General features: G+C 39.9%; 2 protein-coding genes across 3 annotated transcripts; one reads left to right on the forward strand and one right to left on the reverse strand.

Annotated features, from left to right (window-relative positions):
• Positions 1-50: 50 nt before the first annotated feature.
• On the reverse strand, positions 51-4,698 carry LOC308389459 (B2 bradykinin receptor-like). 2 transcript variants are annotated; one of them, XM_080870883.1, is made up of 3 exons: positions 4,559-4,659; positions 4,256-4,343; positions 51-2,748 (listed from the first exon to the last, which is right to left on the reverse strand). In XM_080870883.1, exon 3 carries the CDS (start codon positions 2,718-2,720, stop codon positions 1,731-1,733), a length of 990 nt encoding a protein of 329 aa, XP_080727009.1. In that variant the 5' UTR covers positions 2,721-2,748; positions 4,256-4,343; positions 4,559-4,659; the 3' UTR covers positions 51-1,730. The 2 variants fall into 2 exon arrangements, with proteins under 2 accessions (XP_080727009.1, XP_080727008.1); XM_080870882.1 differs by lacking the exon at positions 4,256-4,343 and having other exon boundaries at positions 4,559-4,698.
• On the forward strand, positions 4,664-12,520 carry LOC308389460 (katanin p60 ATPase-containing subunit A-like 2). The gene is made up of 13 exons (XM_080870884.1): positions 4,664-4,865; positions 6,108-6,178; positions 6,802-6,838; positions 7,324-7,414; positions 7,504-7,973; positions 8,167-8,244; positions 8,580-8,678; positions 9,442-9,505; positions 9,589-9,707; positions 9,819-9,910; positions 10,766-10,928; positions 11,072-11,174; positions 11,255-12,520. The coding sequence occupies exons 5-13, from the start codon at positions 7,881-7,883 to the stop codon at positions 11,392-11,394; spliced, it is 951 nt and encodes a 316-aa protein (XP_080727010.1). The 5' UTR covers positions 4,664-4,865; positions 6,108-6,178; positions 6,802-6,838; positions 7,324-7,414; positions 7,504-7,880; the 3' UTR covers positions 11,395-12,520.
• Positions 12,521-13,110: the final 590 nt, after the last annotated feature.

Genomic DNA, 13,110 nt, shown 5'->3' on the forward strand with positions numbered 1-13,110 from the left:
ATCACAGGGGACAAGAAGTCTGGAACGTTTTATTAATTTATTGTCTACAAGTGATTAATATTGAGTGTTACATTAAGTGCTGTGAAAAAGAGGTATGCATTTCAGTGTCCAGCAGTGATCTGTGATTTTAAACCGTAAATAAACTACTTAAAGCATTGTTAATTGTATTTAAACTGTAAATTTAAGCTCCTAGGACCTGGCGTCCACATACATTTTAGGACATCACATTTTAGGGTTGTCTAGACCACAATACTACGTTTTTTTTCTCTACAAGGGCCCAATATCCACTTGCGAGTACATATTGCTACTGTTCTATCAAAATTTAAAGCGAATGTCCTCATATGTGGATCTCATTTTTCTTAGAAATGAAAATCAGGTAAAAAAAAATAAAAAAAAAATCACATAATTCTTTTTTTTTTTTTTTTTTTAACAATCATCAGGTCCCAATCAGCCCAAAGAGAAATTAAAAATGCATGCCATGAAAGAGTTCAGGTCTTAGGAGGTTAAAACCCTTACATATAGCCATGCAGAGTTTCTTTTTGATGCAATGGGAATAGAAGCACAATACTTTAATATAATGCAAAGAAAAAAAATCCCTCTTTGAACTTTAAGTTCATCACTGAAACAATCCAAGTTGGTAGCAGTAAATCTGCATCATGCCACAGCACAGAGCACTCCAACTACATAACCATGCCCACAAGTGAAGTGGAAAATCTAACCATGCAAATATTATGTTAATAGTATAAACACTGTTAAACTGTTGCCGTCTCTTTTGCATATTTGTTTCATTATCTCAGCTTGTGTTTATCACATGTGCAATATAAAATAAAGGTGGGAATGCTATTCAATTATGAAGCAGGGTTATTATGGCATTAAATCTGAAATTGTGTCTAATAGATATCAATTAGAGGATGAGCAGTAGAATGACACATTTGAAATTTGAGCCTCATATCCTGTCATGCTACGAATGTCAACAGGATGTCAAGAGAAAGCTATACTGGATCACTGGTTTTGAAGAACAACCACACCCTTACTTGCCATTGAATTTTAACTTCATTGAAATTTAGCACAAACAAAAGCTCAAATATGGCCTTAAATGTAATTATTTGCAATTATAGTTTTATAATTATATTTTTCAAAATGTGACATCTAAACAGATACGGGTTCATGGACGGTTGGTAAAACAAAACTTGTTTGAGGTATGAGGTAATGTCTCCTGTTATTCACTCCTCTGTCAGAGTCTGACGAAACATGGAACAAAGCCCAAGACAATAAAAAGGTCCTATTGTGACTTTTTTTCTAACAGTGTATTTTCATTCTTTAACTTCAGGAGTGTTGCATGAATCACATTTCAGACGACTTGCTTGTTATCTTTAGCCTTTCCTCCATGCTAGCTGTCTTCTGCATGCTACTTTCTCTTAGCCAAAGCCAGGAGTTATGTTCCAACTGGAGAAACGGTCAAAGAACGCTCAGACTTCACTACACCAAGCAGAGTCAGACTGACAGCCTTTCAGTATCACCTCTAGGAAATAAACATGTTATGGCTAAATATCCCTTTCTGAAGAAAAAGTAATGCATGCACAATGTTAAACAAAAAAACAAACAAACATTCAGATTACAAAAACAACATTTTTCTCCTTGCCTGAGTAAATAATTGTCCATTTAACTGGGTAAACCATCACAGCACACATCCAAAAGATCGCAGTCCCGCATATCACTTTGAGCTATGATCACAATTTAAAACTTGTCAGGCGTGTGGACAGTCGGCTGAAAGATGCTGTTTGAGTCTTGTTCCACAATATGAAGAGTTCCTTTGCTCGTTTCTGGAAAGTTTTCCCTACTAAGACGTAGAGAATGGGGTTAAGGACACTGTTGAAGAAGGCAAAGTACGTAGAGATCTGTTGGACGATGGTCAGTGTGATGTGGCATTTCAGAATGCCAGTGTTTCGGAGCACATCTAGTATCTTTGTCACGTGGAATGGCACCCAGCAGATCAGGAATGCCAGGAGAACTGCCAGGATGAGAGTGGTGGCCTTCTGATCCGTTTTCTGAATGTTTAAAACCTCCATTGGCCTCTTTCTCAGAGTTTGAATAATTTTGACAGTGCAGAACAAAATAATGATAACAGGGACGATGAAGCTGAATGTTATGGTTGTCACCTCAGATGCCAGATATTGATTTTGTGGCAAGTCAAGTGAACAGTGAGTAAGATTTGATTGAGAGTTGAATTCTAGCTTCCTGTAGATGAATATGGGGAGAGCAAAGACCAAGCCAAGACCCCACACAAACAGACATCCCAGTTTGGCATAAAGCGGCCTGCGCATCCTCTCATGGGAAAGCGGGTGCACCAGTGCCACATAACGATCTATGCTAACCATAACAAGGAAGTAAATGCTACAGAACGCATTCATGTAGATAACAGCTGATGTCACTTTGCACAGGCTTTCACTGAAAGGCCAGTCAAATCCCTTTCTTGTATATTCAGCCCAGAAGGGCAAAAAGCACACCAGAGCAAGGTCAGCTCCAGCCAGGTTGCTGAGGTATATCTCAGCCACAGTGCAGGCCTTCTTGTGGAGGCAGAAAACCATCAGCACAAACACATTAAAGATGATTCCAAGCACACTGATGACCAGGATGTAGGGTGGAACCAGAGTGAAGACCAAGCTGTTGTCTTCAGGAATACAATGGTCTTCTCCTGTGTTACTTTGGTCTCCAGACATCTTGACAGAGTAAGAGTTGGAACGGATGCTGCAGAGAGAGGACAGCAACACAGGTAAAACATTATGAAATGCTATGTTATATGGAACACAGCGATATACTTCATTGTCATTAAAACTCATAATGCAAAAGCTGTTGCTGTATTTCCAGTTCGTTCCTAATAAATAAACACTGTGGCAAGTTCAGGCACAGAACCTGTTTTGGTGACTCCTGAAAGAAAATCATTTTTTAAATTTATTTATTTAATGAACTTTTCTCACCATCTCTAAACCCTTACTAAAATTCAAAAACAATGACAAGAGTTAATTTTCTTAGTTTTGTTATTAGGATTAAAGCCTCTCTTTTAAAAAAAAAAAAAAAAAAAAAAAAAAATCAAAACAAAAACAACCCTTGCGATTAGGGTTGGTTCAGGTGACGGCAAACCATTCATACTTTTTTGCCATCACTTATTCAATTCAGGGAGTGTGGGAGGAACCCAGAGTACCCAGTGAGAGGATAGAAACACTATGCAAAAGGTCCCTGACTGGATTTGAACCCAATAGCTTTGTACTTTGAAGCAGCAGAGCTTACCACTGCACCACTGTACTGCCAAGCCTAACACTGAAGTTGCTCTAGGCTCATCCAATTAGACAACTTACTATGATGCACAACGTATTTTCCTTCTATTTCTCATAAACTTTTATCTACTTTCTACCATAGTTTGTGTTTTCCTTTGCTTACCCATGAACCACTTGTTTCTCTTCTTTTTCCACTCATCTCCCAACTATTCACAGTAAAGATGGCTAGCCCTTCCTGAATCGGGGTTTGCCAAAGGCCTCTTCCTGTCTCAAAGAAGTGTTTCCCCCCAGGGACTTGTATGCGTGTCAGGTTTTTCTCTATCATAGTCTTCATCTTTCACTATAAAGACCTTAAGGGAACAGTTTGTGCAAACTGGTGCTAAATAAATAAAAATCAACTGATTTTTCCCCTTGCCTAGACATTTAAAATAGTAAACAAACAAACAAAAAAAAAAAAACCCTCCTCAAAAAAAAACAACAACACCTCAATCTTTCATAGAAAATCAATTTTCTTTGTTTTTGTTGCTTTTAAAACTTTTTTTTTTTTGTATTAAAAGTACTTAATTCTAACACCCCCCTGTCCCCCACGCCTATGTAGTATTTTGTATTTGTTTTTGCACATAAACGATAACAACCCAAAGGTATTCACATTTTAAACTTACTGCGGTTCAGCAAAACAGAAACCACATTGAATGCAGAACTTTTCCATATCTGTCACTTAACGCTGCATAATATGAAAAGCAATTGCACAAAAGGATGATTAACGGTTATCAGCACCAATCCAACAACATTTTGCCTGCATGTCGCCTCCACTGTATAACTGCGGGGCATCCACAGTTTCTGTATGTTTTCTCAGCAGCTTTAAAACAATTTTAACTGAAATGCATGAACGCTTAAAAACAAAAAAAAAGTGGCAAAAAACAAAAACTCGTCATTATGTGTGTGTGTTTGTATTAGTCTAAATGTTTAATCGTACTTACTCGTTTTGGTTAAAGGTTCTCAAAACGCTAAACGCGTTGAGACAAATCCGGTTAAGAATCTGCAGTTACACCTGACAGGGTTCATAACCTGCACAGCCAGAATATTAACTCAAAACTTTGTTGTTATTTGTCACAAGTAATGATATAAAGCAGAAAACACTTTTTATTATAAATCATTATGCACACTGTTAAGTTGTAGTTGTGATTTAATTAACCTTAAACTGCAGAAGAAAAAAGGTTTAAAAAAAAAAACAAAAACAAAAAAAACACAGACAGAAAAGTAAAAAACAAGTTTGTTCATACCTTGTACGCAAGAGTCTGTCCTCTAGGTAAAAAAGAAAGCGTCCCAAAAATCAACTATACACATCCAACACCTTGTGCTACTGACTGTGGCTGTCGCTGACTTCGAGGGGAAAGTAAACCGATGACTCGCGCTGCTGCCACACACTTCGGTCAATCCCTCCCTTTTCTCTGTTTAAGTACCGTTGTGGTACGGAGGGCCTAACGTGCCCCCGAGGGGAACGCGAACTACGCGGTGGACCAACTTCACCATCACCTAATGGAGCCCAATTATCAATCAGTGAAAGTCGCCCACCAGGCCCGAGAGGCGGTGAGTGAACACGGGCTTTTGTTTCTTGTTGTTTTACGCAAATTTGACGCACAACTGTTTTCAGATATCAGCCTGTGGCTATCTAACAAGCAGTGGCAGTGAACAGATGGGCACCGAACTGTCTGGTACTGTAAGCAGTGTTAAGCTAAAGGCATATGTATCCAGGTGTTGGTCGATTTATTTTGCACATGTGATGGGATTTCTATATTGTCGCTTTCACGAGCGTGGTAGTTAGCCGTCGAGCTAATCGTTAAGTTCTCCATGCACTGTGTGACAATAAAGCGGCTGCGTCCACTGGTTGCCTAGAGACAGCTCAACTGGTTGTTGTTTGTTGTTGACTGGCCCCCTCTGCTGGCAACTGTGTTTTCCCTGTATTTCCAGCCCAATATAAAATATTCCTCCTCCACATGTTTGAACCAGGGAAGAGAAGAGAACTGAAGCATTAATGAGCACAGGCTAACTCGTTAGTTGATAATTAGTGGCTACTTTTAGTTAGACCACAGACATAAATACTTTAGGGAGTGTCATTTCCATCTTTATTGTCTGTGCAGGTTCTTAGTCATCCAGGTCATGGCAGTCTTTAAGAACTTGTAAAAAAAGAAAAGCAGTTGGACTTCTTTAAGTTTGATGATGTTTTTCATCTTTCACCCAAGAGGTTTCTTAAGTTCTAAAAACAACAGGTGGAGGGTGCAAGGTATTTAACCAATAGTGGGAATTTTCACAAGCTTAAAGAAGTACAGTTCTTGAGACTTCCATCTTTACTGAAATTAGGCATACAGTTAAAGCCCATGGGTAGCACAGTGGTAAAGAGTTTTGCCTCCCAAAGAGGTCTATCCACAGGCCAGCTGGAGTGTCTCTGTGTGGAGTTTGGATGTTCTCCTCGTGTCTGTGTGGGTTCTCTTCAGCTACTCTGGCTTCCTCCCACAATTCAAACACATGGACATTAGTTGAATCAATGACTCTTAACTTGATCATAAGATAGGAATGTGTTAGCCCTGCGTTAGGTTTTGTTTATCCATAAGTTGTGACACTTCATATCCTTCTGTTAAAAAAATCGGAATATTCTTCTAAAATATGTTGCTTTTGGGGGGACTGTATTGGTCTTTATTAGACCATATCTGTTCTTCATGACACCTGTGACAAATTGAACAATATTATTTGGTAGTTATTTCTCATATAACAGCTCCATTTGAATTCCCCTTTTGTCCTCTTGTTGCTGCTGTTCTTGTTGCTGTCCAACAGGATGAGCAGAAGACTGAGATGAGGAAGAAAAGTCTCCTCATCCTTATCTATCACCACCTGCTGGGGGAAGGGTCAGTATAAAATTGTGTGTGTGTGGATGCATCAAGTGGTGATCAAAAAGATTAACTTTTCTTTTAAGTACATTTTTAGCATCAGGTTTAGATACGGACTTTTAAAACAGGTGGCTGAGTTTCTTTGATCAGAGCAGGTAGAATACATAAATTCACTCTTTGTTACTTCAGAACAGAATGGCATAATGCAAAATGGCATTGCTGGTTTATTATTGGATAAGTGGTAACAAACCAACCAAAAGGTCATATTTGTATGTCTGTATAGAAAAAGTGAAGTGCAATTCATCAAGACAAGCACATCAAAAATCTGTTCCTTGCAATGTGTCGGTCCACCAGCTATGTAGCTGCAGCAGTGGCCTTGGATCAAGAGATAAATGGAGGTGTGAGTAGGTTCGAGGTTAGCGATAACATCGATCTGGAGATGGTGTTGAGGGAGTATGAGAGCTACCACTACGTCAAATTCCAGAAGTATCCCAAACTTATCAGAAGAATAGCAGAAGCAGGTACAAGAACTCTGCTGAAACACTGAGAAGCAATGAAAATTATATCTCAAGCTCTGTAAAATTATTAAAAATTAACTTATTGTCTTAGCATGTTTTTTTCTGATATTTTTTTCTGTCCAGGTGAAAGAAAATATCCAACACGTAGTGCAACTAAGAGGTGAGTCAGTCATGGACCAAGTATGCTGTGCATACATGCTCACAGTAGAGGTGGGGAAAAATTCGATACAACATCGAATCTCAGTATTTTCTGTGGCAATATTGTATCGATAAAGCAACACAGACACTGTCTTATGGCGACATTTAGGGCAGAAAAAACAAAAAAACTATTGCATAAAACAGATATTGACAAGTTGAACTTTGAGGAGATAATTTGTAGTTGAAATGGGTGATAAATTGCAAATATGTTATTGCAAAATTCAGCATGTCACAAAATGTTAAAAATCACAATAATAATTATGAGTGAAGTATTCTTTTTTTTTTTTTCTTTTTTCTTTTTCAAATTGTGATAATATTGTATCATGGGTGTGTCTGGTGATTCCCACCTGAATATATAACAATAAGTGAGTCTGCCATGCTGCTAGTCCATGCATGACAGTTAAAAAAACAAAAAATACATGTGTTTTGTTTTTTATTTGTCCCCAGGAGTCCCTGTTCAGTTGTGAAACCCCTCCCAGAAATCAACCCTTCCCGGAACACAAAGACAGGAACTGGAGCAAAGAAGCCAGCCACTAGTGTACAAGCAAATGTGGAAAAATGAAGTCAAATCAAAACAACTCTGTACTCTAGCTAGCAATTATTCTGACATTTGTGTTAATTTCCTAGGAGAATGGCACCAATCTTGCTCCACAGTCATGGGACTTTGGTCTCAGCATATCCTCCATCAAAATTAGACCAGCTGGAAAGTGTGCCACAAACAGGAAAGTACTGGAGAAGTGAATACTCTGAGAACAGAAGCAAACCTCATCGTCCCAACTGAAGTTAATCACATTTTTTTCTAGTATGACATTTATGAGACGGTTTTCATTTTACGATGATGCTGCAGCAGGATGCTAACAAAATTGTTTATGTTTAATTCATTACAACATAAACCAGCACCTTTATGATTTGGGGTTGATTTGGCCGAGCCAAATGCAAAAACATAAAAAAGAAGTCCTCACCCTTTTTAAAACAAAATTACCACTGTCACTTTTGTTCCTATTATGTTCTCTTATGTATCTTGGGGGCAGAAGACTGATGCCAAAGGTGCAATCCAGGATGCTGTCAGAGGAGCTGGGATTGATTCAGACCATATGGTAATTATGCTGGAGCCTTTGAGCTAAACTGAGTTATAAAAAAGGTCATAATATTCAGACAAGCTTCAAACAACTGTGAAACGTGTAAAAATATATTTTGGTAACAGTCTGAATTGTCCAAAATAAAAAACTATTTGAAGGCAACAAAAAGTACAAAATGTCTACTGATAATAATAAAAAGTCTATGTTGCAGGAACGCCTACTGAAGCCACTGAGTGGCTTTTCTGGAATGAGTGGTGAGATGAGGGAACTAGCTACGATCATCAGCAGGGTAAACACGCACACACACACACCTTAATAAGCCTGGGGAGAAGCTGATTTTATCTTAATTTGTTCCTTGGAATATGATGTAAAAATATGAAAATCCTCCATATGACTCTTGCTGAATGTGTCCACTACAGAGCAGCAGAGGGCTTTGTTTTGAATGAATTGATCTTTTGTACTAATGAAGGCCCAGGCTCTATCCACTTCCCATATCTGTTGTTTCATTCTAAAAGACATCTATTTACGCAACCAGGACGTGTGTGGGGGGCCAATTTCTGGCTTATATCTTTCACATGCATCACTCACTCGCTGTTGTGTGTGTGTGTGTATGCTTTTCCAAAGGACATCTATTTGCACAGCCCCAATGTGCGATGGGAGGACATCATCGGTCTGGAGGATGCCAGGCGATTAGTCAAAGAGGCCGTCGTTTATCCCATTAAGGTGCGGCCGCTACCCGAGCATGCTGGTATTTCAGCTCCGGACGCCCATCTTCGATTCTGAATACATCTCTTTTAAAGGGCTTAAAGAGAATGGTAAATGGCCTGTATTTATATAGCGCTTTACTAGTCCCTAAGGACCCCAAAGCGCTTTACATATCCAGTCATCCACCCATTCACACACACATTTACACACTGGTGATGGCAAGCTACATTGTAGCCACAGCCACCCTGGGGTGCACTGACAGAGGCAAGGCTGCCGGACACTGGCGCCACCGGGCCCTCCGACCACCACCAGTAGGCAACAGGTGAAGTGTCTTGCCCAAGGACACAACGACCGAGACTGTCCAAGCCGGGGCTCGAACCGGCAACCTTCCGATTACAAGGCGAACTCCCAACTCTTGAACCACGATCGCCCCAGAAGGAGGGCAGTGGGGTCAGGCCAGTCTATTAGACTAATATTAAGTCTTTACCTGGGATATTATGGTAACACAGATACAGAAATTGATAGAAAGACACATGTGGCATGCCATGTAGAATTTATTATACTGCTACAGTCACACAAGTTGTGCTTCTGCAAATAGATAAAAACTGCATCATCAGACTTATCAGGTTTCTTTGCACAGAGCTCAGTTTGCTATTGGTGTGCTGAAAATGGAAATACAATGTGTTCTCATACTGAGCTAGGATGTGATTTACTCAAGTTGTATCTATACTGTTTTGTTCATGTTTCCCCCTCATTCTTTGACTCCGTCTCTCCTCCTCAGTATCCCCAACTCTTTACAGGCATCCTGTCTCCATGGAAGGGTTTACTGCTCTATGGTCCCCCAGGTAAGGACTCAAGTGCAGGATATTAAAAAAATGTCAGGGGCTCACTATGAAAACTTGCCCTTCACATTCCCTTACCCACGCAGGTACAGGTAAGACGTTGCTGGCCAAGGCCGTAGCTACAGAATGTAAGACCACCTTCTCCAACATCTCAGCTTCCAGCCTTGTCAGCAAGTGGAGGGGAGACTCTGAGAAACTGGTCAGGGTAGGCTGTCAGCTATAGGAAGAATTTTACAAAAACATGTTTGAATACTATTCTCTGGGGGGGGGGGGGGGGGTCTAATTAGTGTAAATGATTTAATACATGTGTCTGCAGGTTCTATTTGAGCTGGCCAGGTACCACGCTCCATCCACCATCTTCCTGGATGAGCTTGAGTCAGTGATGGGCCAGAGAGGAAGCAGCATGGGGTGAGCTCAACCACAAAGTGCAGTAAAATGTAGATGTGCCACTGCTGCTGTCCACAAAACCTCTGTTTACTGCTTTCAGGGGCGAGCACGAGGGGAGTCGCAGGGTGAAGACTGAGTTACTGGTTTAGATGGATGGACTAGTGTTACGTTCCCCTGAGGGGTCTAGGCGGTGAGGGGGAAGTAACAAAAAGTGTCCGGGTCAGAAAAAGGAGTCAAGGAGGCAAAAGGGTTAAATTAAAGAGTTTTAAAGTTTCTATTAATACTAACTAAAAGAGACGGACAAGCCGCTATCACCATTTAAGAAAACAAAACTCAGGCGTTGGTCAATAAAGTAAAACATAAGCCAAAAAGAAAGAGCAGCTCACTAGCTGAAATCCGCTGAAATCCACCAAAAACACACACGCGCGTGCAGAAAACCACCAAAAAAAATACAGCTCACTAGCTGTAACCACACTCTGGCCCAGAGCTCACCTTTCCCTGGGCTTAAATCTCCTTGATTACTGACGCGAGTCAGCTGTGTAAAAGGGAAAGGTGGCACCTCAGGCAGAAGAGGTGGTGGGACACCTTCTTTTGCATTTACAAATGAATAGGAAGACAGAAAAATACAACTCACTATTTTTGCTGTTTCAACCCTCCTCGTACATTTATTGCCAGCATCATCTCAGCCTGATTTTAACATTCATTTATTTTTCTTGCATTGAATGCATTTGAAAAAGACCCTTCATTTTCTTGACAAACACAAGATTATGATGTTATGATGTCATAGCTGTTTAAATAAAAAAAGATGACTACTAAGACAGCTATAAAATTATGACAGTTAAATCTGCCTTTGTTTGTTTCTAATAAATCTCTCAGGGAACTGGACCACGCAATGCTGAGGAGGTTAGAAAAGCGGATTCTAGTGAGTCTTCCCTCTTCACCAGCTCGCCAAGCCATGATTTCTCATTGGCTGCCTCCTCTCAGCTGCACAGGAGGGATGGAGCTACGCACTGTGCTAGACTACGAAGCACTGGCAAAAGTGTGTATGGAGTTTGTCAAGTGTTTAATCGTTATGCTTAACAATTTTTCTTTAATTAATATAATTTCATAAATCATATATGTTATCTGGAAGGAAATGTGTTCACTCATGTGCATCTGTACATTTGTGTGTTTTATTTCCAGGAGATGGAGGGCTACTCTGGCTCAGATATAAGATTGGCATGTAAGGAAGCTACCATGAGACCAGTTCGAAAGATCTTTGATGCTCTGGAGTCACATCAGGATGGTAGGACAACACACACACAATGTCAAGATTGACCCCTACAACAGCCATCTTCTCTGACTTACTGTGATTCTCTTTTACAGATGACACAGACATGCCCGCCATCCAACTGGAAACTGTAACAACAGCTGATTTCCTGAATGTGATTGAACACACCAAACCCTCAGCACGAAACCTGATGGACAGATACACAGCCTGGGAGAGAGAGTACCAATCTGTCTGACGCTAGTACACATAACATGAATGCAAAGACTGTCATACTAACGCAATAAAAGTGATGATAACTTGTTTTTACTGTTACAAATTTATCCTGCACTATACTAATAATTTACACTAATGACTATATATTTGCGTAAAATGTTTCCTATACTTTGGATATTTGTGACAAGCTACTGCAGGTTGGAACGGTGTACATTTTAATCACTGCGGAGTTTTGAAAAACTCTTTTTGACATGGAGGAAATATTTGTTCATTGATCATTTGTTTTCTTTTTTATTATTTGAAAACAAAAAGTATACAACCTAATACAATAAAACTTTGGTGACTGGTACTTTGAGTCAAACTACTATAGCATGACTATTTTTGATTCATCAGGATGTTCTGCGGAGAATAATTTCAAATCTTAAGTCTCTCCACTGTTGAAACATTAGCAGTGTTACTTGTGCAAATGTAACCGGAAGGTTATTTTTATTTGATGCTCAAAGCAGATTCTGCAGGATGTGTTCAACAGCATCTGGGAAACTGTCACATGTCAGGTGGGGAGCTGGGCTTATTTTATTGTCATTGCCTTCTCTGTATTTACCTAAAACATAACAGCAGAGAAGATGGTTAGCAACAAGAAAAAAAATTATGACAGATGAAGTTGCAGTAGGGAATTATTATTATTGGGAAGCAGGATGGGAATGCTAGTCTATCAGATTCCCCGCTGCTGGTTTAGCAATCAGATTCACAGTGCTGGGCCTTTACAAGTAATCAGCAGGAGGGTTTCTTAAAACAGGGCAACCTGCCACTCCTCGCCAGTTCGTTATGCACTCTTCGGTGGTAACTAGGCAGCTCTTTTTGGAAATTGTTTTACCTGTTTTCCTCATGTAATGTTGTCTTCCCTGCGTACAAAGGGTGTGGCTTCCTGTGATTGGTCTCACCTGGAGTTGACTTCTCATTCCTCTGTTCTGTAAACATCTATCTCCCCTCCTTGCCTGCTTGGCTGCCCCCGGCCTGACCTGCACCTCTCTCTCGTTCCTACGTTTATCGCTGCAGTCTCCCCCGCCCCTCTCTCCAGTTCCCATCGTGATTGTTCCCGTTGCCATCCCTACCCAGATCCTTACTTCCCTGTAGCCTTCACGGTTCAATAAAGTTCCCTGGTGTGTTGTGTCGGGATTTGGGTCCATTCCTTGTGCGAACCTTTGGTTCATGGCAACTATACTTTATTTTGGATGCAAATACTGTGTACTCCATGTCATTTATGTTAAAAGGTTCATTTGATTATTATTCATTATTCATGCATCCCAGCAGTATTTAGTAACAGACAGGTGTCTTTTTACCCTGTCTTTCAACTCTGGTTGTACACTATACACTATACATCTATTAATATTACTAATGATAATAAATAAATAAACACTAAAGTAAAAACCTTTTCCTACATAAAAAAGTAAATTGGCTAACAAGAGCAGACTATAGAGAGTTTATAGAGCTCATCTTGGCTAGGTAAATGTTTTTGGCACAACAGTGGATTCAAATCATGACAGGGCAGGTTTTCATGTCTTCATATAAGTTGATGTTGTTTTTTTTTTCTTTTTTTTTACTTTCTACAAGACTTATATAAGTTGATGGTTTTGCCACAGTAAAGTACATGTCACTGCTCAATCTTGCTGAGTCACGTAACAGGACTAAAAAAGGCTTTTATTTTGGAAAGCAAAATCAGAATGACTTGAAATTGACA

This window comes from Rhamphochromis sp. 'chilingali' (assembly GCF_963969265.1).
Source record: "Rhamphochromis sp. 'chilingali' genome assembly, chromosome: 21".
Classification (NCBI taxonomy): Eukaryota; Metazoa; Chordata; class Actinopteri; order Cichliformes; family Cichlidae; genus Rhamphochromis; species Rhamphochromis sp. 'chilingali'.

Bases quoted from the DNA above. Each gene is read 5' to 3' on its own strand.
- LOC308389459 (XM_080870882.1), bottom strand. From the start codon at position 2,720: ATGTCTGGAGACCAAAGTAACACAGGAGAAGACCATTGTATTCCTGAA.
- LOC308389460 (XM_080870884.1), top strand. From the start codon at position 7,881: ATGTTCTCTTATGTATCTTGGGGGCAGAAGACTGATGCCAAAGGTGCA. The intron at 7,974-8,166 runs GTAATTATGCTG...TCTATGTTGCAG, and splicing joins GGATTGATTCAGACCATATG to GAACGCCTACTGAAGCCACT. The intron at 10,929-11,071 runs GTGTGTATGGAG...TTTTATTTCCAG, and splicing joins ACTACGAAGCACTGGCAAAA to GAGATGGAGGGCTACTCTGG.